Source organism: Mycteria americana, chromosome 4 (assembly GCF_035582795.1).
Source record: "Mycteria americana isolate JAX WOST 10 ecotype Jacksonville Zoo and Gardens chromosome 4, USCA_MyAme_1.0, whole genome shotgun sequence".
In the NCBI taxonomy this organism is placed as follows: Eukaryota; Metazoa; Chordata; class Aves; order Ciconiiformes; family Ciconiidae; genus Mycteria; species Mycteria americana.
The window spans coordinates 11,289,205-11,314,389 of record NC_134368.1 but is presented as its reverse complement, the minus strand read 5'-3'; the positions used below and the strand labels follow the sequence as shown (position 1 = coordinate 11,314,389).

The 25,185-nt window shown below is 37.5% G+C and overlaps 1 protein-coding gene across 3 annotated transcripts; it reads left to right on the top strand.

The window, feature by feature from the left end:
* Nucleotides 1-25: 25 nt before the first annotated feature.
* Nucleotides 26-24,982, top strand: NOP14 (NOP14 nucleolar protein). Of its 3 annotated transcripts, XM_075499640.1 has the most exons (19): nucleotides 288-420; nucleotides 2,151-2,287; nucleotides 2,529-2,663; nucleotides 3,567-3,708; nucleotides 4,258-4,403; nucleotides 4,841-4,978; nucleotides 6,517-6,639; nucleotides 7,850-7,981; nucleotides 9,330-9,642; nucleotides 10,927-11,057; nucleotides 11,298-11,383; nucleotides 13,041-13,176; nucleotides 15,083-15,184; nucleotides 15,984-16,137; nucleotides 20,732-20,891; nucleotides 21,742-21,889; nucleotides 22,859-22,977; nucleotides 24,171-24,326; nucleotides 24,679-24,982. In XM_075499640.1, exons 3-19 carry the CDS (start codon nucleotides 2,634-2,636, stop codon nucleotides 24,776-24,778), a joined length of 2,316 nt encoding a protein of 771 aa, XP_075355755.1. In that variant the 5' UTR covers nucleotides 288-420; nucleotides 2,151-2,287; nucleotides 2,529-2,633; the 3' UTR covers nucleotides 24,779-24,982. The 3 variants fall into 3 exon arrangements, 2 of the variants coding, with proteins under 2 accessions (XP_075355754.1, XP_075355755.1); XM_075499639.1 differs by lacking the exon at nucleotides 2,151-2,287 and having other exon boundaries at nucleotides 29-420; XR_012775462.1 differs by lacking the exons at nucleotides 2,151-2,287; nucleotides 22,859-22,977 and having other exon boundaries at nucleotides 26-420.
* The last annotated feature ends 203 nt before the right edge of the window (nucleotides 24,983-25,185 follow it).

Here is a 25,185-nt window from a genome sequence, read left to right as displayed (position 1 = left end):
TCCTCTCCTCTCCTCTGCTCCGCGACCCCGCCGGCTCTCACGGGGTTTGGGGGGAGCGGCGGAGGGCAGTAGTCAGGCCCGAGGGGTAGTGCTGTGGGGGGGTTTCCCCCCGTGGGCGCCATTTTGTTCGGCCTGTTTGCACCTCCAGCCCTGACCCCCGCACTCTGAGTGAGTACTGAGCCTCCTTCCCCACACGCATCCACTCAGGCAGCCAAACCAAAGATGGGGAAGGCAGCTAAGCAGAAGCGAAAGGTCTCAGCGTCCTCCGTAGCCAAGGGCCCTGTGAAGTCAGCTATGGCCATGGTCAAGAGCAACCCCTTTGAGGTGAAGGTCAACAGGCAGAAGTTTGACATCTTGGGGAGGAAGACCAAGAATGATGTGGGGCTGCCTGGTGTCTCACGGTCCAAGGCCATCAAGAAGGTAAGAGGACATCAAAAGTTGGGAGGAAGGATGGAATCTGTAGATGTAGCTGTGGTGGAGAGGTGATAAGCCTGGAGCCATCTCAGGTGGGATAAAAGACTACCTCCGTTGTGCACAGGAGGAGTGGCTGGTCACCTCATGTTGCTCAGATGGTGATGGAGAGCCTGTTGAAAACATCTCCCTCCGGTGCAATCCCCAGGGTTCAGTAGTGCAAGTCTCCCTTATTGCATGTGTGGGAATGATTCTCTTTTCAAATTACCCAGGAATACAATGGTATACAAATACTGGACCAGAATGCAGGTGGTTGTCAGTGTACATTATGTTGGTCAGTTTTGGTTGCTGCAGGATGTTAATCTTCTTGATAATTGTGCAACAGTGCTGTAATAGTGAAAGCTTGAAAGGGCACTAAGGTCTGAATGCAGTGAGAAATACGTAGATACAAAGAAACTGCCATTGGTTTGGAAAACATGCGGATGTCTTTTTGCACACTGGTTAAATAGTTGCATTGTAGAAATATGTTGGGATGCAAAATAATGATCTGTCCTTATTGCTGTCATAAGAATGACCATACAACTTAAGAAGAGTAAATCTTCTATCTTCCACCCTTAAGCCGTTTTAAAATTGCCTCTTTTTCTTTCTCTACTGACATCACTAGCTACCTGACCAAAATGCGTTATGCATAAGGGAGAACATTGTGTCATCTGGGATTCTGGCAACCTACCTTATCCTTGAAGCACTGGACTTATTTATTATCTGTCTCTTCAAACAAACCAGGAAAGAAGTTAAAACCTCTGCAGATTCTGTTAAGCTGAAAAAAAGCATAATTTGAAAGTTTGTCCCTGAGATTCTCTCTGACATATTACATACAATCTGTTGTCAAACAGGATTTAAAGCACTTACTGAAAAGAGAAGTTCTTTTTAAAAATAGTGCAGCAAAAGGAAATGGATAGTTTCTCATTTTGCATGCATTGTGAGAGGTGATGCATTAAATAACTTTTTATCAATGAGAGAGGACATCAAATAATTGATAAACAAAAGTGCTTTTCCATATCCAAGGTATTAAGAGCTATTAAAGTTCATGCACAGTGTTTAAGCTGAATGATAATTTATATATTCAGTGCAGGAAGTAAATACAAGGTAGAACTGACACAGTAGTAGATGAAACCTGAGTTCTGGTGTCAGTTACAGCGGCGTCTGAAAGTTGTGAATGCTCAGTGACACTGCAGAGGCTTGTTGCAGGAAACTCAGCCTTTTCCTTCAGCACAGCAGTTTGTGAGTTCATGGTAATATGAATAGCAACAGTACCTTTCCATAAGATTCAGGTAATGTGTTTTAAATAAACATGGATTTTTTTCCAGTCTAAACGCAGCCAGCATTTTCTTCTTTTAGAAACTGTATAATATCTTCAGCATGAAATCATAAATTAGCTTTCAGTCTTCATGACTATTTGTCCAGATTTTAGAAAACTTTATTAATGTTTAATATCACATTTTAAGGTCATTGGGTTTTATTTAATAGTAAGGTAAATCAAATGCTTGTCATGAATTAAATTGCTGGCATTGAAAAGTAAACCTGTCTCCTTACTTGTACCATAAGTACAGCACATACATACTACCTCATATAGGTCTGCTAAACTTCCTTTTACTGCTTTGATGCATAACCTCCTTGTGCTCAGCACTAAAGCAGAGAGCTAAATGTATGTACCCACTTGGGTTTTTTTTATGTCTTAGATGACAAGACCAGAAGAGGTTCAGCTGATACTGGGGCTTTTTTGCTTTCTTTAATACGTTATTCTTGTGTACTAAGCTTCAGACAAATCGGAGTTCTTCAGTGCCAATGCAGAGTTTTTATATGTGATAAAATAAAGGTGAGATACAGTGTACCATATTTTATCTTCATATGGACAGCTTGTAAAAGAACTTAATGACTCTGGATTTATTGTATGAGCTTCCCATCTCTTTTCTTGTTAATTTTTCCTTCTTTTTCATTGCATTCTGATAAATTAGATTATGTTGCCAAGATACCATGGCGCCTTTTTTGCCTTGGCTTTGAAAGTAGTTACTCTCTTTGTTTTTTAATTTGATCTCCTTTTTTTTTTTTTCTTCTAGCGTACCCAAACATTACTGAAAGAATATAAAGAAAGGGAAAAGACAAATGTGTTTAAAGATAAACGTTTTGGTGAATACAACACCAAAATAAGTCCAGAGGAAAAGATGATCAGACGATTCACTTTGGAAAGACAGGTAAAGTATAGGAACTAAAAAAACCCCAAAAAACAAAAAAAACCCCACCACCACCACCAAAAAAACCCAACCCAAACAAGAAACTCTTGACTTTTTAGGTTGGGAGCGTCCCCCTTAACAGAGGGGTTTGCAGGGTAATGCTTTTTTGATTTTTATATGTTTGGAACTTTCATAAAAAAGCAATTTTTTGTGGGCATCCAAAATTTTTCATGAAAACTTTCTGGTTTTGCAAGACAACTTTTTGAAGCAGAAATTTCTTTGAGCACTTTTGAGCACTGATGTGCGAGAAAGCCAGTTTTAAGCAGATTCATTGATTGAGTGGTTTTCTTTGACTGCTTTGACTACTATGATTTGGGAATTGAATTAGGAGAAGGCAGCCACCATCAAGTACACTTTGAGATTCCAGTACAGCTGTTGAACAGCAGCCATTTCATTTGCTGACTAGAAGAGCTCTAACTTGCTGTCATTCTGTAATGTGAATTGTGTGTGCAGTACTGGTTTTTTCTGCCCCATCATACTCGGTCTCCAGAATTGAGTAGTGTAATATCATATTCTACTGATAATTTGTATAGGTTATAGTCTGTTTCATTAGGCCTGAAATGTAGTAATTAAGAATTGATGTTACTGATATACAGATAAAACTTAAGCTTCCTTAGGTTTTCTGAGTTACTCCATTTCTACATTAGTATAAGAATAAGAGAGACATCGTACTCCCTAACTTAAGGTTTAATGTATTTGAATGAAAGTAATGGTCTGGTAGTGCTGTTATTCCAGTGCTCTGTTCCAGCAGAACACTGGAATAAGAATCTCCTCAACTAGCATTGAAAATACAGGCTTTATTAATTTGTTGCCTGGGAACTAAAAGTCTTTTGTTATTTAATTGGTTTGTTCTACTATTCTTAGCAAAATTATGGAAAGAAGAATATTTATAATCTTAATGAAGATGAGGAATTGACTCATTATGGCCAATCTTTGGCAGAAATTGAAAAACTAAATGATATTGTTGATAGTGACAGTGACACAGAAGAAAGAGGAACGCTGTCAGGTAAGACATGTCAGCTAGTATCCCACTGCTGGTTTTATTGTTGGTACATGTACATCGTTTGTTCAGTCTTTCAATGAGAAAGAATGTTATGTAATTGGTTGGGATGTTTAAGCCATATTTGATTACTTCTTAACCACACGCAGAACAGTTCTCTGGATTTTAGCAGATGTTAAGTTGGAACTACCTACCTGGCAAGCTGCTTTAATCTGTGGGCTTTTCAGCATACATAGGTACCTGTATTTCAAGACCTTTGGGCAGAATCTGAAGTGTGAGTTTTCTGGTTGCTTTCTTGCACCTCTGCACCTAAATACTAGTTAAAATATTGAAAAAACGTATTCCTACCTCGTACAAAATGTGTGTCAGCGTAAATTATGTGTTAGCATCAATCTCTTTTGGTATGGCCATTCCCATAGGGATAGGAATAGTACATGATTGATTCAATAGTTTTAGTTGCTCCCATTCGCAAAGAATAGGGAGATACTGTCCCAGCAGCAGCACTCATGTATGCATTTGAAAAGGATTCACAATCTACTACTATTTTTTTTCTAGCTGAATTAACTGCTGCTCACTTTGGAGGGGGTGGAGGCCTCCTTCGTAAAAAAGCATCAAGTGGGCAGCAAGATGAAGAGGAGGAAAAACCTAAATCTAGGAAGGAACTCATAGAAGAGATGATAGCTAAATCTAAACAAGAAAAGGTGAGTTTTCAGCCCTGAAGCATAAATAAGCATGATTAAGAAGCCATCACAATTTCTATCTTTGCGGAATAAAATAGTAGTGACAGAAAACAAAGGAGATGGCTGTCTAGAAGAGTCCAAGCTCCTTGAATAAAATCCATCTGACTTTGTAGGCATTTTAGAATATGCATTGAATACCTGCCATTCTTTTGTATCCCCAAATCTCCCCTTTTTTTGACTCCTAACTTGTTTTCTGTATGCAACCTTTGTGCCATTCAGTGTAACTGTACATCTTCTTCCATAAAGAATGTTTACACCTTTATAATGTTAAATATTTGAAATTGTTCCATTGCTAAAGACAGCATTTTGGTTTTATGCTGTAAATGCTATGTCATATTTTTCTGAGCATAACTGCTGCATTTGTTTTTGGTTTGGTTTTTTTTTTTTTTTTTTTCTAGCAAGAGAGGCAAACTAGGAGAGAAAGTGCATTAGAACTCACAGAAAAGCTTGACAATGACTGGAAGGAAATCCAAACCCTTATTGCCCGCAAAACCCCAAAGTCAGAGAGAAAGGACAAAGAAGTAGAAAAACCCAAGGTAAGGTTTTGCCTAGACTACTTTCTTTTGTTCTAATAACTTGTGGTTTTGACTTGAAGTGGCTAAAGTATAAGGCAAAGTTCATCACTTTCTAAAATAAAATGTTGCCTGCTATTCACATTGAGGGAGCGCTACAGTTTTAGGACAGTTTGGTTAGTAGGAAGAATATAGGGTTTTATATGATTTATCTGATTTTAATTACCTATTGCTTTTCATTACTTATCATATCTGAGAGAGGTTGCAGGTTGAACAACACTGTTGGCTACAGCTTATTTTTATGACAAATACATTTTCTTGAAGAACTAAAATTGTTGAGAACATTGACTTAGTTTGAATGCCTTTGTTGTGTTCCTTGGATAAAACAACTTTTATTTGACAACAAACGTTTCCCTGTTGTAAATTGGGTACTTCTCTACAAAAAGGGAAGGAAAATATTTAACGTTTGAATAGATATCTTATGGTCTCAAAGCTTTTTCTGTCAGTTGTATTTTATACTAGGGAAATAAACTTTTAAATCTAAGAATAGGTATTGTAATGCATTGCACTATTTTTTTCTTGTAGAAATTTTGTATTGTATTGCAGAACATTGTGAATTTCCATTTATCCCTTGGCAGTACAATTCAGTTTTTGAAAGATTGAACTAATGAACTGATCTTATGTTAAAACTGATCTCAAATAACGAACAGAAGATACTGGATCAAAAGTTCATATATTGATGTATTGATTTTTGGTTTTAAGATGTTTCATAATATGCCAAATACTCTAATATGTTGGTAATGTGGTATCTTAGACAAAAGTTTTGTCATCATAATTTGCTGAAAGGAAGATTAGATTCCCTTGCTTCGTGTGTGTGGATCCAGTTTAAGAATTATCAAGGATGCAAAGTGTGAATTAGTAATGTTCTATAACATTGTTGAATTGGAGAAAATTAACTAGTCATGTAAGAAGAAAAAATCCTAGAACTGAATTTTAGAGAAGCTGTATGGTTTAGTGACTTAAGCAGGCATCAAGAAGACTCTATTCGCAAGTCCAGCATAATGTCTGCTAGTGACTGTTTTCCCAAGTGTGCTGCTTAAATTCACTGAGTATCAGCATCCCTTTTTGTTTTCATTAAGATAGACATCTATGTAACAAAGATAACAAAGACTTAGCTCGTGTCTGACAGTATAAAGTGAAATGTAAACTATAAATTTATTAATTCTAGCTGCTTTTGAGAAAATAGTGTTTTATTAATAAACAATATTTTAAAGTTTTTCAATTAATGAGTAAACTAGTTTTTATTTAAGATACTATTTGTCAGTTTTTTCAGTCGTAAGTAACTTAAATGGGGGAGGAGGGTGGGATTCCAGGAGAATTTCTATTCAAGTGTTCATTCCATTCCTTGTCTTAATACAGAGTTGAATGTTCTTGCAGCTTTCTTTAGAAACAGTCTTTTCCTTATATCTGAACAGTCTTAGCTGTTAGTCTGGCAGAGGGGTGGCTGCAAAGCAGAATAATAAAACTTAAGATAATGAACAATTATATAAATATTTCTTTAGCCTGATGAATATGATATGATTGTTCGAGAACTTGGATTCGAGATGAAAGCAAAACCTTCAGAAAGGATGAAGACAGAAGAAGAATTGGCAAAAGAGGAGCAGGCACGACTCCAGAAGCTGGAGGTATACCATTTATGGTTTTAGATTGTTTTGTGGCCTGTCTTTTGGGAGTGACCGCTTATATTCATTGCTTGACCTTAGATTGGAAGTGGCTGTACTAAACTGCAATTCGTCAGAGGGTGAATTCAGGAAATCTTCTGTTTGTGTTCTGTTCGCAAACTGATTTTACAACAGAAAAACATAGGCTTAGTACGTGACTAGTGAGGTTTATGAAATGAGTTGATCTTTCTTCCATAAAAATGTAATATCACTTTGATTTGCCTTGAAATGTTTTAAATTATTCAGAGTTGAGAGGTGCTTCTAAGTCAGTAAGGGGAAGTATGGTGTTGCACAGCAGTTGAATTAATACACTGGTAAGTCATTTATTGTTTGTTTCTGATGTTGCAAGAGTCTTCCACCGGTAGCATGTATATAGCCTTGCTTTGCAGAGGAATAGGATTCTCTTGGGAAATACTGCATGCTCTTGCTATTACGTGGAGCTCTGAGTCTTACAGAAAGAATGAATAATTTGGTAAATGTTTTTTTCCTTTTTTTTTTCTTCTGGTATACTAGGGACACTTTTAGAACCACAGGAATTCAGTACCTTCAGGTTACCTCAGAACAGCTCAGTAGCTAATAGTAGAACAGAAAGAAGGATTTTTTTTTTTTTCCATTTCTGTTCTTGTTATCTTGTTTGATGCACAGTCTATCTGGTTGCCCAGGTGGAAATCCTTTTGTAAATGATTGGTTCAGATATTGCCCATTGAGTCTGCTTACAAATTTAGTATATCTTAAAAATCTTAGGGTATGACTGTGTTTACTACAAACTTGTTACACATATGGGAAACACAGACACTGCAGAATCATAAAACACTTTAGAAGCTTACATTTTCTAGTAATGATGCATTGTCTCATAAGCAAAACAAATTTTAAAATGAGACATAATGCTTCTGGTAAACCCAGTTTTAAAGCCTTCCAAATAAGCTAATCCAATTATCTATGTGCTCTTATCAGATTGCACTGCCCACAAAAAATAAGGCATCATCAGCTTTTGCCCATAATTTGTCAAGTTGCTGTTTTTTCTTTTCATCAACTTGTTGAGTAACCCCAGTTAACTTTTTTTTTTTTTTTTGCTTTGATTTTCTTAGCTGTAGTTTTTGAGGGGTCTTCCATTCTGGTGTAGTTACCTGATTGATCTAGATGGCTCACGTGTGGTATTTCTTCTAAAACACAGGCAGAAAGACTACGTCGAATGCGTGGAATAGATGAACAGGCAAATAAAAAGAAACCGAGCCACTTGTCAGCTGATGATCTAGCTGATGGCTTTATCCTGGATAAAGATGACAGGCGTTTATTGTCTTACAAGGTAAGGTTTAAAATTTCAGAATTTTCAGACTTCTGAAAAGAAGATGGGAAAATCAGTTTGGAAGTGACCTCTGTGGAGTCCTCTAGTCCAACACTCCTGCTCAAAGCAGGGTCAACGATGAAATCATCGGTTTGCTCGGGGCTTTATCCAGTCCATACTTGGAAAATCTCCAAGAATGGAGGCTGCACATCTCTCTGGGCAGCCTGCTCCACTGACTGTCCTTACCATGAAAAAGTTTCTCTTTAAATCCAGTCTGAACATCTCTTGTTTAACTTAGGCCTGTTGCTTCTCATTCTCCTGCTGTGGACTGTGATGAAGGGTGTTGTTCTGCCTTACCAATGATGTCCCTTGTAGGTGTGGGAAGGTGGTTATTTGGTCCAGGCTGAACAAGCCCAGGTCTTCCTCTCCTCATAGGGCAGGTGCCCCAGCCCCTTGACAATCTTGGTGGCTTTCTGCTGAACTTGCTGCAGTTTATAGATGTCTTTATTGTATTTGAAGGCCCAAAACTGGATGCTGTATTCTATGTAGCCTTACAAGCGTCGAGTAGAGGGGAATAGTTGTTTCCCACAATCTACTGACTATACTCCTGTTCTTATAGTAGCCTTCTATGCTGTTAGCCTGCTTGGCTGAAGAGAGGGCTTTAGTCCTTCTGGTCCTTTTTTTTTTTTTTTTTTTTTTTTAATTTCTGCTGTATTTGATACAACTTCCACCAAATTTCAGCCTGAGGATGAGTGGGTTTCTGAAAGAACCCTTCCCCTGTGAAGCAGCTTTGATTAAAGTGGCAGAGCAGTATAACGTTAAAGCTGATGTAGTGAGTCACCCTGACTGTGGTGAACGTGTGTGCATACTGATCCTCTCATCCTCTTACATGTAAGTAGCAAGGGAGTTGCTGTTGCCCTGGAAGGGGAGAATACGAACTGGGAATGTGAATTTAAACTGATGATTAATAAAATCAGGATGGGAACAAATATTTATCTGATATGCTATTTTAATACATAGAAGGAATATATTTTTTTAACCAAGAATGCTTCTGTAAGTGATGTTGAATTTTTTTTCGTATCATCTGCTAGTAGTTTTTACTTTTGTGTTGATTCTTTTAGTCCTCATATACTACCTCTTATTCTTCCAGTTTCTTACAGCCCCTTGGAACCCTACTATTCTTATATTTGCATGCATGTACTTTCCTTAAAATCCCTTCTTGGCCGGTACTGCTGCCATTCGCTGCTTGGTCAGGGTAGCAAGGCTCAGATCCTTTTCATGTGTATTTAATGATAGCTTTGCATGGTGATTCTGGCAAGGTGCTGTCACTTTATCAGTTTTTTAACTGGCTTATTTTCTCTACTAACAGGATGGAAAAATTAATATTGAAAATGAAGAGGAGGAGGAGGAACAAGACAAGGAGGAAGAAGAAGAAGAGGAAGGTGGGAAAGAAGATAATGAGAATGAAGAAAGTGAGGAAGAATCTGCTAATGAAGATGAGGAGGATGGTGCTGCAGACAGCCACTCTGATCTTGAATCTGACCTTGAGAGTGAAGAAGAAGAAGCTGCAGGGAATAAAGAACAGAAGAAACACAAGACAAATGAAAATGAATCACAGAATGTGGAGGAACTAGATCCAAAAATGGAAGCTGCCAAATCAGAGCTTCCCTATACGTTTGCTGGTAAGCAAAGGACTGAGCCAGAGATCCCTGTTGTCTTCAGGGTATTTATAAGCAGTCTCTTTCTCTGCCCTGTAGGATCTTACTTATTCCTGTTCATCCATGAAGTTTTGCTTCATAGTTGTCTTCTACTATTCCAAGAGTAGCCAGTAACTGGTGTTCTTGGTGATCAGCCCTAATCATGCTATGAGCAGTGGGAACCAGATCTGCTTCACCCCAGAGCTGTTTCTGCTCCTCCAAGCAGCCTTAGAATGGAAAGATAAATACTGGGGAGAAAAATGGAAAGATCTGTACTCCTTTCTGAAAGCCACCAGCACATCCAATCCAAAGTGCTAGTGTTTTGCATAAGGGGAGCCAGAATAGTATTCTATTATCTATACTTAAATGAGAAAAGGTTACTTGCTCTAGTGTTTGGACTATATTTTTGTCAGAGAAGATGCTTGGAGAGGCAGTGTTCTGAGGTTTAATCCCTGTTATGTATTGTTAAGTAGAGATACGCAAAGTTTGACTCTTTTTGGGTCTGTGCTTAGGGGGAAGGAGGAGGCACATTTCAAGCAGTACACAAAACATTCATTAATATTAAGTACGTAATGCATCTAACTATTATCCTAGTATAGATTTCTCTAACAAAAGTATCTGTCGCAAGATTAAACAACCTTTCAAACAACTTCCTTAAGTGCTTGCATTTTTCCATCAAAAGGAGATCACTTATGTTACACAAAGCCTTTTAAATTGCATTCAGGCTTTGCTTTAACCAGAAAGCAGTCACATTAAAATAACTCAAAAAACTTAGCCAGTTAGGATGTTTTCTAGCATGTGAACTTACGCAAAAAACTAAATAGATGCCAGGTTGGTTTTTTATTATTATTATTTTCTGTTAGTGGCAATATTCTTACTTTTCTTAATATCCTTCATACAAAAGCTAGTTAGGTGTGAATTAAACATAGAGCTAATTGTATTATGGTAAATTTATGGTTGAATGTGTGCTTAAGTTTAATTCTGCTTTGTGTGTGTCAACATAGTTGTGCTCAGCTTAGGCAGCAAATACAGGATGAATTGAATGTTAATCATTGGGAAATGTTTACATTATTTTCTGACTTATGTTTATATATAAATGTTACACATGCTGATAGGTTATTAGCATTTAAAAGGTGATTATTTAAAAGCTGTATGGTATCTTTTTTTCTGAATAACACTTTCAAATTGGAAATTTGTTAGATGTTCACATGAATTAAATATGTTAAGTTTGAGATTTTTGTCTGGTCAATTTTTGTTTTTACTTTCTAGTTCCTGAGTCCTATGAGACATTTAAGTCTTTATTGGCTGGAAGAACAATAGAACAACAGCTTATTATACTGGAGAGAATTCAGAAATGCAATCATCCAAGCCTTGCAGTGGGAAACAAAGCAAAGTTGGAAGTATGGGAGTTTTGTTGTTTTGTTTTAAGGTTTAAAATTAACTTTGAATTCCAGAGTAAGTTTTAGTAAGTGTTCAGGAAGCACTATAAAACATACATGCTTCTATGTTGTGAATAGCAGTAGAATAAACATACCACTCTACATTTTCTAACCTCTGTACCACTGTTCTTTTATGCTGTTTAAGAATATGTACAATGAAAAAAACCAACCAATAATTGTAACATATTATGCTTCTTGCAGAAATTGTTTGGCTTCCTTTTGGAGTATATTGGGGAGTTAGCAACTCTGGATTTACCAGAGCTCAGAACAATTGACAAACTGGTCCTGTAAGTAATAAATCCTATAGACTTTTGCTCCTTTACGATTTAAAGAGAAAAGCTACCTAGGATAAAGCATTGTTTGTTTGTTTTGACTAGTTCTGTAGGGATTGTAGGCAACTGGTAACTGTCCAGCTCTATAGTGTTTTAACTTTTTTTTCATGTATTGCTTGAGCTATTAATTGTACCAAGACATTTTCAAAACCTCAGAATGTAATTTTTGATCTGCAAAATGCTTTTCATGGGTAGTGGATAAGTAATACCATGTATGCATGCAAACTTCTGTATATGAAGCTATTTAGACTGCTGATTAAGGATTTTAAGCTTTGCAATGACGGTGTGCAGTTCCCTTTGCAATCTTTGTTTTTTCCATGGGTTTCCATTCTATGAATTCACTCAGGGAACTCGATGAAAATGGAATTAAAGAGTGTTGTGGTAACCTCATACAAAAGTTCCAAGTAAACACTTTGCAGGAAGTTGTCAATTTGGCATTGTCGTCTTCAAATGCCTAACAGGCAGTTACAGTGACGAGAGAGCCAAATTCGTCTCAGAGGTATACAGCAAAGGATGAGAGTCAATGGACGCAGGCTGCAACAAGGGAAATTCCAATTAGATGTAAGGAAAAAAATCTTCACAGCGAAGGTGCTGAACATTAAAACAAGTTTCCCAGAGAGGCTGTGGAATCTCCACCCTTGAAGATATACAACACTCGACAAAGCCATGAGCAACCTGATCCAGCTTTGAAGTTAGCCATGCTTTGAGCAGGGGGTTGCATCAGATGATCTCCAAAGGTCCCTTCCAACTGAAATTAGTCTGTGATTCCTATCTTGACTTTGCAGGCTAGATGGCTTTCTTTCAGTGAGTTATTTGTATGTAGTTTTCAGCATATGTTGTTTTTATTTCATGCTGAAGTAAGTTTTTAAAAAAACCTGTAATGTGCAGCTTTAGCATTCATTGCTCTGTTGCATTCATCAGCAAGAGCACTGACCTGTTGATACTGTTGCACATGCTGGGGCTTTGTAAAAATGTGTAAACACATTTTGATTGTTTTCTAGAACTGGGATTTATTAATATCACTACAGACATTTTTAACTGAAAATACTGGCAAAACTCTGACAAAACAGATGCAGACTCCTGACTGCATCTCCCTGTAGGCACTAACCGTAGGCCAGGAGCTGACCTAACTTTGTGGGTATTTTTTTTCTTGTTTTAAGTAATAATTTTGCTAACCACATTGCTGCCTCACATGTTGTTTAACATTGCCTAAGACTATTTAGAGTAGTGGGCTGCCTAGTATATGCCAGTATACCTCAGTGCATTAAAATGTAGAGTTAGGAGATTCAGAAGGATGTGTTTTAACTGTAGCAGATTATTTGGGAGTGTATTTTAAAGTTTTTAATTATTTTTTAATTAAGATTTAGAAACTACCAAATGAAATATTATCTCACCAGGGCCAATGAAAAATACATGTCTCTGTAAACTAAAAATATTACAATAATAATATGTATACTGAGTGGCTATTTCTAAAAAAGAATGATTTGTTTCAGGGAATTTCTTATTGTTATAATGTAGATGGTACACAAGAAGTCTTCCTACAGGTGCTTAAAAATCAGTTTATTAACATCAACGGTGTAACTTGATCATGACTTCAATTTCTTGTTAATAGGCCATTGTACAATCTTTGCCAGATGTTTCCTGAGGCAGCCAGTGACAGTATTAAGTTTATCCTTCGAGACGCTGCACATGATATGGAAGAAGTAATTGAAGTCAAAGGCCGTGCAACATTTCCAGGTTTAGACACGGTAACGAATGCATACTGCTAGGAAAATCTCTTGTTCTTTCCAGTAGTACAGAAATGCCAGTAAATGCGATATGACATTAAATTTAATTTTATATTTCAAAGTATTTAATGGATTATTAGCATCTGTGACTCTTTAGGTTTCTCAATATTTTAAATTGCCTCTCTGGAGATAAGTTGTAACAAAAAAACCCCACAACAACAACAAAAAAATCCTGGGAAACAAACAAACACCCCCCTCCACACACGTTCTTCAGAATAGGAGTGTGACTCTGTAATACTAATAAGGCAAAAAGATCTTAAAATTGCCACTTCAGTTTTCATAGCAGAACATTCTTTGTTTTCCTGTTGAAACTTACATGGGTAGTTCTAGGAAGAGGTGATATTGTCAGTTATGTCCTGATTTCTTTAGTTCTGTTAAGTACAAATGTTTAAAAAAGTGCTCCATAGAAGTGCACTATCTCCTAGGTTAACAAAAATAACAATGAAATATTATTATGGGTATAAAAATACAACATTTCTTAGTACTTTATATATGATAATTGCTAAATTAATGACTTGGAAAGAATTGACCTTTCCTTTGTATATTAGTAATATTTCAAAATTTCAGTGGCCATGCCAAATGTGAACAGACTCCTTTTTCTGTGTCTAGGTAAATTGCTGTTAGGGAATTCAAGAATAGAACATATGGAAAATGAGTATTTGTTTATTATAGTAAAAACTTTCAAAGACAAACCATAAGTCAGTAATCCAAAGAGAGCTGCTACTTTTCTGTCTCCTGGCTTGATGAAGCAGTGCTGCCTAATGGAATAATTAGGCTATTGAAAGAAAATAGACTGAAGGATTTGCTTAGAAGGCTTGGTTCTTACAGCTTGGAAAATATTTATATTGAGTTCTTTTGAAGAGTCTTTATTTAGGATGTTTTGGATTTTGCAGGAAATGCATTGTAGAGAGCTTTTAACTTCTATTTTTATTTTGTCACTGTCACCCTTATGACACCAATCACTCTAATGACTTTCATTCCCTTCAGTGGACTTTTTCAGGTTTCAAGCCGTCGTTATCTTTTAGGGTGGAATTATATCACTCTCCTTATCTATCTATCCTCTATCACTCTCCTTTGAATGAATGTTCCTTAGACCAGTTGTGTTAGTAGACCTTATGTGCCTATAGTTAATCTAACTTGGAACTTGGCCTGTGGTATTTAGTAACCAAAACAGGAGAATATTTGTTTACGACAGAAACTTCATAGAGAGAAACAGAGCTGAAACAATAAAACTTTACTTGCATCTAGCTTACTATGTAAATATCCACTTAGATAACTTTCAGAATTACCTCGCAACTGATGTTTAACACCCTTACGGTCTTGACAGGAGGTCACTTGTAGCTCTCTAAAAAGTCACCTTCAGTAAAAGTGTACCTAATTGCTGTTTATTTCTTTGGCTGCAACTGTTACTTGTTGATGTGTGCTAGTGCCTGAGGATCCTGGTCACTTAATTGTCTGTGATGAGGACCTGTTGAAAGGTGTCACAGGTCCTGTGCGGCCACTTGCTCATTTGTTTGTAGTGTGAGAGTATGTGATTGTGGTGGGCTGGAGCGGGTCAGATTTTCTTACGGAGTAAGAAAGCCTCCCATCAGGTTGGGAGGCATAGTTCCTTCTTGGTTGTTCTTTCAGCTGCCTTGTTAAATTAATGCAATGTTAGACCTAAAACAGATATTCCATTTTCTCATGTAACTTAAACAGTCGTCTCAATAGGTCATGTATCATACCACATTTCTCAATGATGTATATTGTGGTATTTTTAGACGAGTACATGGCAGTTATTCATTCATCAGTTACATACGTGTAAAGTCAAGATCCTGGGAATAATGTCTTACTGTATTTTGCCTTACTTTGTTTTATGTGCTATCAGCTTATTTATTTGAAAATTACATCTCTGCTGTTTCCAACTTCTGATTTCTGGCATCCAGTTGTAACACCTGCTTTTATCTACATGAGTCAGCTACTTACTAAGGTATGTCTATGATGTTGTATCTCGGTATATAACTTCATTTCCTTGTTTCTTCCTAGGACTCCAAATACACATGTTAGCATGAATGTATAGATTGGAAATGTACTGAAAAGGCAGCTTTGTGTTTGGTATAGTCACAGATACTAATTGGAAAAAAAAGTGAAGGGGGAAAAAACCCTTGCAGAATACAGTCCAACTCACAAAACCATGTCTAATCACTTTTTCAAGCTGTCACGCAAGAATTCCTTATATGGCAAATTACATAGGACTAATAGAACAGACTGAATACAGTCTGAAATAATTAATTAGTGATTTTTCTTCCATGTATTGCACTTGTTCCTACTTAAGAAAGATATTTCCTTAAAAATTGGCAGTATTTGTTTTCCTTGCAAATATACCTAATGCAATGCATTGCAGTGCTGTTAAAATAGGTCCTTATTTTTCTATCCAAATATTATGTTTATATGTTTTGAAAGTCTTGAGCTAGTTGTTCTATTGCATTCAGATATCCAGGTTGCTCTGAGCCTTGTATTTCCTTGGTTCATTTCTGAAGAACTTATTGTTTGTGGTTTAGCACCTTCTAGTGGCTAAACCAGTTCTGACAGACTTCTCACTCAATTCTGCATATACTCTTTAGTAAGGGCAAGGGAAAGCCAATATGTTTTTCGTGTAAGTCCTAAGGGTGTAATTTTACATGTTAAATGTGTATACCTTATTTAATATTTCTGCTTGTTGGGAGATCCTATGCTTGTGATGTATAGACTTTTAATTATGAATATTTTGTGCTTTTTTTGTCTTTTAGTGTCGCATCACAGCATTGCAAGATGTTATTAAAGGGTTATTTATATGTTATTTGTTCCTGGAATATGTGTATCTCTCCAGAAGATTTGTACCAGAACTCATCAATTTTCTTCTTGGAGTACTTCACATATCTCTACCCAAAAAACAGGCCCAGGGTGAGTTTGTTTAGAGTAAATGAGTAATACATTTTAATAATAGGGTTTATCTTTCAAATTTCCATAAAAATATTTCACACTGAATTTATTGTTTTGAACAAAAGACCAAAATCATCTGCTAGGTTAGCCATACACAACCTTGATTCTTGGGCGTCTTGTTATGAACCAGATCCTCTAGTGTTGTTGGCAGGAAGGAAAGAACTGAAGTTATTGAAGGAAATGAACTCATGTTGCCCACAGTGCAGTATTTTTGCAATATTGTTCTAAACAGATTGTGTGATTGGACTGTGCTCTGAAATTCACAGTCCCTAACAGATTCCCAGTGAGTACCCTGTATCTTCACAGTGAGGCAGCAGCTAATGCTGCAGATACCCTCCCTCTTCAGCTAATAGCTGTATCACCGAGATAAATGAGAGAAGTATATCACAAAGTTGGTATTTTTTCTTTTTATTTATTTGACATGGATTTGTTGTAGTGTAACAGAGGGCAGCTATCCCCACAAGCAGGATTAGTCTGTGCTGTAACATAACTGTGTAAACTTAGCAACTTGCACAGACAACAGGGAGGATAAAACTATCTTTTCAATTTGATCCATGTGCTAGCAAATGACTTGGATTTGCCAGTCTTCCTCTTTCTTCAACTTTTTCTTTTGGATTAATTTCTAGCTTTAAAGTTATTCTAGATCTGGAGCTTTTTTGTTGACAAGTTTAGTGACAATAATTCACTTATGAGGAGCTTTGTCAGAGCATAGTAACTAATTCATGTGTTAGTATCTCGGGGTCACTCTGAGTGTCACTTAACATGTGTGAAGAGACTCTGCAGGCAGGATATTCTCAAGTGAAAAATTCAATTATTTGTTGGCAAACTCACAAGACATCTGGGATTTAATGAACTACAGGCTATATGCTCCTCACTCTTGATAAGACACCTAAAGAGTCTGTTTTCTAGGTAGTTGTCAGTCTGGTGAGGAAGGTTCAGCTTCTTTTGCTGCAGTGTTCCAGTACATCTTCAGTAGTACTGAGTGGTTGTCTTGCAGATCCTTTCTTTTTTTTTGCTGGCTTTTTTTTTTTCTTTTGAATTCTTGAGCTACTAATGATCCCTTTCTCAACAAGCTTAGCACTACAGTTTCACCTTTATTATCTTGTATGGCTGTACCCTACAGACTTTCTCCCAGCTGCTTCTCACAGCTTAGCAGTTTCCTCTGAAGTGTGAGCCAAGGTTACGCAGCTGGGCTGCATCAGAGCTAAGCTGTGGATTCTCAGAACACAGACAGCTGAACTTTTAGAAGGAGGTGGGAAGAGGTTAGGGAGTGGGTGGGTTACATAGCACTTAAAGTATTTTCTCCTTTGTGTAATCTCTTAGGAATGTTTGATCTACGAAGGTTTCTGGTACAGTTAAAACATAGGATTCTGCAAAAGCAGATAAGCTATTTTAAAATATTTAGTGGTAATTGATGATCAAGTGTTAACCATTTTTTATTTTTATTATTTCCTTTGTATTTCTGTTAATGATTTTGCAGTAGTTAAATTTGCATGGTGTTGGTTTCTGTTGGCAGTGAGGAAAAGCTCAATAAAAGATATGTGAGAGGCACAGTGTTCCCTTTGAGAATTTTTCAGTCAATCTTGATGTTTTGAAGTTATCAAAGTATCCAATCACATTTTTAAATATTCATGGTGGATGTATTGCTGATAAATGTGATGGTTAGGCTGTCAACACGGAATATTTTAAAATAAGCACACATCCAGTTCTCTGGAATGCTGATATACTGTCACACCAAAAAATTTCTTGGGGTTCAATTTTGACAGTAAGTAGAATCAGCAAATAGAACTCCTGTTGTTTTAATCTTATGAGCTTGATCCATAAATTTCTCACATGAAGAAATTATATGGAATACAACTTCATAAAAGACTGAGATACAGTCTGCTTTAGCCTTAAAAAACAATTATTACCTTAAAAAAAGGAGAAGAGGTGGAGGGAGTGGGAAGGAATTGTCATTGTTGATAGCCTTAGCTAATGGAATTGTTAATGAGATCTGTTATCCTTTCAAGTAAAGCAGATAATAAAGCTCAGGTATCTTAGTTCCTGATCTTGCATATGTCTGTGTCAATTTCTGACAACTTTGAGTCTCAAACCTTATGAACCGTTATTTAAACATGCTGTCTTCTGGCCTATCTGTAAAGAGCCGTGTACAGGTTCTAGAGCATGTAAATAATCTTAACTTACAATTTGAAAAAGTTTTGAAATAAGTCCATTGCAAGCTTGCAGGATGTAAGGAAAACAGAAGGAAAAAAAAAAAGGTCCAGCAGAGTTTTCTCCCTTAGCCATGAAACTCCTCAGATGCTTCTTTCATGTTGCTCTATAAGTACCATTTCACAGATCAGCTTATGATCAGAAGCACAGTGATTCTTAAGCGTTTTCTGTATGCCCTGCCCCAGTATGTATTCTGTGTTCCGTGCTATTCTTGTTGTTTTAAAACTACTTAGCTGCAGTGGGAGAGGACTTTACAGCATGTATCTGAGGGCCCCTGCTGAGAGGTCAGGGGAGATCAGTGATGTACTGCAACTGTGGGCTCTCCCTGCTCCAGCTCACTGTACTGCTTGACCACTTCCTGGTCAAAGCCTTCTACTTGTAACTCCATGGGAAAGTCCTATTCCTGCCCTTTCCTCTTAAGCATATCCAATACTCCATCCTCACTGGCAGTTTAACTGTGCATCCTGTTCTCCACAGGGCAGATACATATCTGTGTGTCTTCTCTCTCCCCATACGTAGAATCATAGATGGTTTGGGTAGGAAGGGACCTTAAAGATCATCTAGTTCCAACCCCCCTGCCATGGGCAGGGACACCTTCCACTAGAGCACGTTGCTCATAGCCTCATCCAACCTGGCCTTGAACACTTCCAGGGATAGGGCATCACAATTTCTCTGTGCAACATGTTCCAGTGTTTTACCATCCTCATAGTGAAGAATTTCTTCCTAATACCTAATCTAAATCTATCCTCTTTCAGTTTAAAACCGTTACCCCTCATCCTATCGCTACAGTCCCTGATCGAAAGTCCCTCCCCATCTTTCCTGTAAGCCCCCTTTAAGTACTGGAAGGCTGCTGTAAGGTGTCCCCAGAGCCTTCTCTTCTCTAGTCTAAACAACCCCAGCTCCCTCAGCCTGTCCTCATACAGGAGGTGCTCCAGCCCCATGATCATCTTTGTGGCCCTCTTCTGGACATGCTTGAGCAGGTCCATGTCTGTCTTCTGCTGGGGGCCCCAGAGCTGAACGCAATACTCCAGGTAGGGTCTCACCACAGCAGAATAGAGGGGGAGAATCGCCTCCCTCGACCCACTGGCCACACTTAAAACTTTTGAGTCAGCCCAGGATACGGTTGGCTTTCTGGGCTGCGAGCGCACGTTGCTGGCTCATATTCAGTTTGTCATCCACCAGTACTCCCAAGTCCTCCGCAGGGCTGCTCATTCTCTGCTCAGCCTGTATTTGTGCTTGGGATTGCCCTGACCCAGGTGCAGGACCTTACGTTTGGCCTTGTTGAACTTCATGAGGTTTGCACGGGTCCACCTCTCTAGCCTGTTAAGGTCCCTCTGGATGGCATCCCTTCCCTCTAGAGTATCAACTACACTACTCAGCTTGGTGTCATTCTCAAACTTGCTGAGGGTGTACTCAATCCTATTGTCCATGTTCCCAACAAAGATGTTAAATAATACTGGTCCCAACACGGACTCCTGAGGGACCCCACTCATCACTGGTCTCTACCCAGACACCACACTGTTGACTGCAACTCTCTGACTGCGACCATCCAACCAATTCCTTATCTACCAAGTGGTCTACGCATCAAATCTGTGTGTCTCCAATTTAGAGACAAGGATGTTGTGCGGGACAGTGTAAAATGCTTTGCACAAGTCCGGGTAGATGATGTCAGTTGCTCTTCCCTTATCCACCAGTGCTGTAACCCTGTTGTAGAAGGCCACCAAATTTGTCAGGCACAATTTGCCCTTAGTGAAGCCATGCTGGCTGTCACCAATCACGTCTCTGTTTTCCATGTGCCTTAGCATAGTTTCTGGGAGGATCTGCTCCATGATCTTGCTGGGCACAGAGGTGAGACTGACAGGCCTGTAGTTCATGGGGTCTTCCTTTTTTCCGTTTTTAAAAATGGGGGTTATTTTTCTCCTTTTCTAGTCACTAGGAACTTCACCAGTCTGCCACGACTTTTCAAATGTGATGAAGAGTGGCTTAGCAACTTCATCTGCCAGTTCCCTCAGGACCCACGGATGTATCTCATCAGGTCTCATGGACTTGTGGACATTCAGGTTCCTTAGATGGTCTCAGACTTGATCTTCTCCTATGGTGAACAGTACTTTGCTATCCCAGTCCCTGCCTTTGGATTCTGTGAATTGGGTGGCATGGCTAGAGTGTTTGCCTATGATTGTACCCATGCTCCAGTGTTTTCCATTATTTTAGAAAAACATAATACTGATAAAGTATTTTTAAAGGCAGCATGATTAAAAAAGTAAAAAGAGTTCTTGGTTGTTCTTCCTTCAGAAAGAATGCTTAGAATTGATCTTGTTTAATGATTATTGTTCTTGTTTTTTAGGCTATACTGTAGTGCATCCATTTACACCAGTGGGGAAGAATTTAGAGCTGCTTTTGGTGTGTGATAAGAAGGATCTGGAAAGTTGGCAGAAGCAAAATCTGCCATTGAGTATTGTCACTAGGTTAAAGGAAACCAGCAGAACAGAAATTAATCATATCAGGTATGTAGGGAATGTGAACAGAAGAAATCCCAAACAGACCATCTTTTGGGTAATCTCAGCGACAGTGCTCTTTGGGAGTAAAAATAGTAGTGAGTTGTTCTGCTTTATTTTTAAGGTACTACTCTGTAGCACGTGAAATTGCTAATCTTTCGCCTGAACGTTATGCAGAGCACTTGTTGGAGTGCTCAGTCCTTCCATTCCTTTTATGTACAGCTGTGAACTGATGAGGATGATGTAGAGACAGAGGAGGTGCTCACTACTTTGAACTGTCAAGCTCTTCAGAAGCAAATAACTGTATTTACATACAAACACTATGTTAGAAAGTGTCACTTTAGTAGTAAAACACTGAAGTTAGGAAAGACCACAACTAAACATGTTCATTAACCATGTTCAGTCTCATTTTTCACCTTGTGCATGTGTTACAATATAACTTATTTCAGGGATGAGTAAGCATTTTGTTATGAAGTTCAGAAAGAAACCCATAACCAAAATAACTAATTCTGTTTCAAAAAAGTTTTAGAACTTCGGAACCAGTACCAGAACACTTTCAGAAGCAGTATAAAAACTTCTTACTCTACAGAAGTGGCAAAGACACAATACTGGCTTGTGCTTTGTGCAGTGATGTAAAGATTTGTTACTAATGGATTGCTTGGGTATTTGCTTATAGTAGGAGAGTGAAATTTTTAGTCTGAATTAACAACTAGAACCAGACTTGTAACTGATTCTTTCAGGCAGTCTTAATAATAGACACTGCTAATGCTCCCAAATTTAATTAATTTGATTCACTTTATTTGAAAATCCACTATAATTTTTGCAAGTGAAATTGTTAAATTCTTTTGTGCATTAACAGGTTATCATGTCTAGCCCTGTGTTTTGACCTTATTAAAAAATGTGCAGCTCTGTATGAGTCTTTACCATCGTTCCATGAAATAATGCATCCTGTCAGAATACTTCTTACACAACATGTGCCAGTGAATGAATATCCTGAACAAATGCAGGTATGTGTTCCTCAAGAATGAAATAATTGATAAGATTGTTTTATTAATAAATTCTGTGATCTTCATCTGTGCTTAAACAAACAAAAACCAAGTATAAGCATCGGTGAGATTTTTTTCAAGGGTCAGGCATTTGCCTTTTGTGCTCTTCAAAAATCATAGTGATGTTTCTGTGGAAAAACCAAAGAAGAGTGCAGAATGTTTAGAAAAGATTTTTTCACTGATATTTTTATCGTGCCCCTCTAATTGAAGAGAATAGCACTTAGCTTGTAATAATATAACATTCCATGAGTGACTTAATTTATAAGAATTGTAGTCCAGTCATCCAGTTGCTCTTGTACTTTTGTAATGAATCTGTAAGACCTTGGTATAACCAAATACGTGTACTAAATTGATGAGGTAGTATTTATAACTGTCTAAGTAAAACTAGCATAAATATGCCTGGTCAGCTACCTTACTTAAAAACAGGGCAGTTGTTTATTTTTCTAGCAATGAGGTTCAAATTTTTAATCTGTCTCTTCTGAATGTAGCAGAATTGTCCTCTCCTCCAAGAGGCAGCATGAAATATCCTTAGAGAACAAGATTTTGTAAGGTAAATGATGCAGAATGGCCTGTATATTTTTGCCATCAAAATAAACAAAACGAACAATGATTCTTAAAATGACCCTGAAAGGCAGAGTCTGAGTTAAACTGGCTTTAGTCTTGCTTCTTCCTCTGTTAGGTAAAACTACCTGCAGATGTTTCTTATTGTCCATGATACCATCTTAATAGACTTCCAAAAGTGTTTAAAAATTATGCAGCCTGGAAGGCTTACAGCATTTCAGTGTTAGCAATGTCCTAATGAATAGCAGTGATTTTACCCAGAAAAAGAGCATATGGGAAGAACATTACCGTTGATTTGATTTACAATAGTTTGTGAATTATGGTGTCTTTGGTATGCTTTTAAAATTGTAATTTGATTTGCATTTTCAGGAATGGTATCACACTGCTGTGAAAGAGCTAGAGAACAAAGTAAAACACTATACCCCACTGATATGTGAGAAAAAGAAGCCAGTGCCATTGAAACAGTATACACCTAAAATTGTGAAAGTGTAAGTAAAGTAACACTTGATGCAAAGGAAAAGTGCGTTTAAACATTAAGATTTTCAGCAAGCTAGAAGGATTTGGAAAACAGGACATAAAACAGATAACTATTTTTGTGCTAGATTTTGTGCACAAATCACAAGGACCAGCTACTTGGGTGGTAGGGAGGGAAAGAAAAAGGAAGGAGGAATTCTAAGAAATAGAGCAAAGATTACCCTGTGGAAAAAACAGCACTGGAAATCAACTCTTTCCCATATAATCAATTGTAAATTAATGAATTTCGAGATGAAAAGAGGTGGTTGTTATTATCTAGTCAGGTGCTTTAGCGAATGCTCTGTCAAGCACTCAAGTCTGAAGAACAAATGAATAGTTCATATGTATGTGAACTGTATGAAGGTAAGGATGGATAGTGAAGGTACTGAGGGATGCTTCACTGGTGTGAAACGTAAGGCAGACTATTCCTGTGCTCTGCATCACAGATCATAACAAATAATCAGTTAGATTAAGCATTCCTTTAAGCATACTTATATGCCCCATTCCTCTCTCTTCCCCAACCAAGCAGTTTTCCCCCTACCTTCCAACAGCAGCAATGACCAAAAACATGGGGGTGTTTTTCCCCTTTTTTACAGAGCTTGCAGTGACCATGTTCATTTTTGTATTCTGTTTTGGAACTAAATTTTAATAACACTAGTTTGGTTTTGTAGATAATAGAACAGTATTCTAATTCAGGAAGTCTGCCTTATATTGACTGCTGACTTATTAGCCCTGTTGGTTATCTACAGGGGCATAAATTGTCTGCCTTATTTATTCTGGTAATTGAAGAGGACAGCTTTCGTCTGCCATACACATTTATCCCCAAGTAACTGATCAGACTTTTTCTGTAGAATTCGTCTGCAGAGAAGGTCTGCAAAAACTTAAAATATATTGGGAGATTCCATCTTTCTCCAGATGTCTTTCATTTTTCCACTCTAGCTTTTTCAGTGTGTTCAAAATGCAGGCTACATATGGGGGATGACATGCAGTTAGGTCTGGTGAGTGTTTTTCCAGTATGTTCATTGGGCAGCTCCTTATTTTGCAAGTTAATCTTACAATATGCAGGAATTAAAATACTGAGTATTCATACAAAAACTCAGTCCTTATAAGCATGAAAAAGTTGTTTTTGTTAAGATGTTCTGTGTTCACACATACATTCTCATTTCAGTTTAGAGTTTGGAAGAAAGCAGGGAGGCAGCAAGAAGGACCAGGAAAGAAAGCAGTTGATTCGGAAGCATAAACGTGAACTTAAAGGAGCCATTCGTGAGATTCGGAAAGATAACCAGTTTCTGGCTAGAATGCAACTTTCAGAAATCATGGAGAGGTAATGTAGCCTTTATTTCAGCACCAGTTTGGGGGTTGTTCTGCTGTGTGTTCATGTCTTTGCTGCCTGCCGAGACTGACAATAATGATCAACCATATCAAACTTAAATAAAACTGGACAATTTGGGGAAAACCAAACATTTTCAATAGAGATCATTTAAAATGTTTTCAACTTTGCAGTTTCCTTTCTCTAGTTCAAGAATATGCAGAATGTTTTTATTTAAAGTGTGTCGGTGAAATTTAAGAGTTGGGGAGCTTTTTATAAAGTAATAATTATTGTCTAAATATACATACTTATTTTCCCTAATACAATCTTTTGGAAATATTTTATATGTTGATTGTTTGTTTTACAGAGATTCAGCCAGAAAAAGAAAAGTGAAAGAGCTTCTTGGTAGCCTTGCTACACAGGAAGGTGAATGGAAAGCAATGAAAAGGAAAAAAGGGAAGAATTAATTGGGACTATCTACAGCAGGCAACTTTGTTTTTACTGCCATATAAAATACCCCAATCCTATGGCTTTTGAAAAGATTTTAATTGCATTCTTTGGATGCTTTCCTTTTGAGGAGACAACATCATCAGATCTGTTTGAAAAAGTGAACGTACTTATTGGAAAAATCCACAGGTTTTCATAAGGAAAATAAAAACAACACTTTTATATGTGGTGTACTTCTGTTTATTTTAATAATAGAGAAAATTTGGATGAATAATGAGAATTCTTAGGTGTGCGTGACCAGATTTTAGTCTAACTTGAACTACACACACAAAAAATTGTACAGCAGAAACCTTTTGTTATTTTTTTTAATATTGAATAATTGCAGGCAGCTCTCATAGTAGTGGTATATTTGCATTTTAAGCAGTGA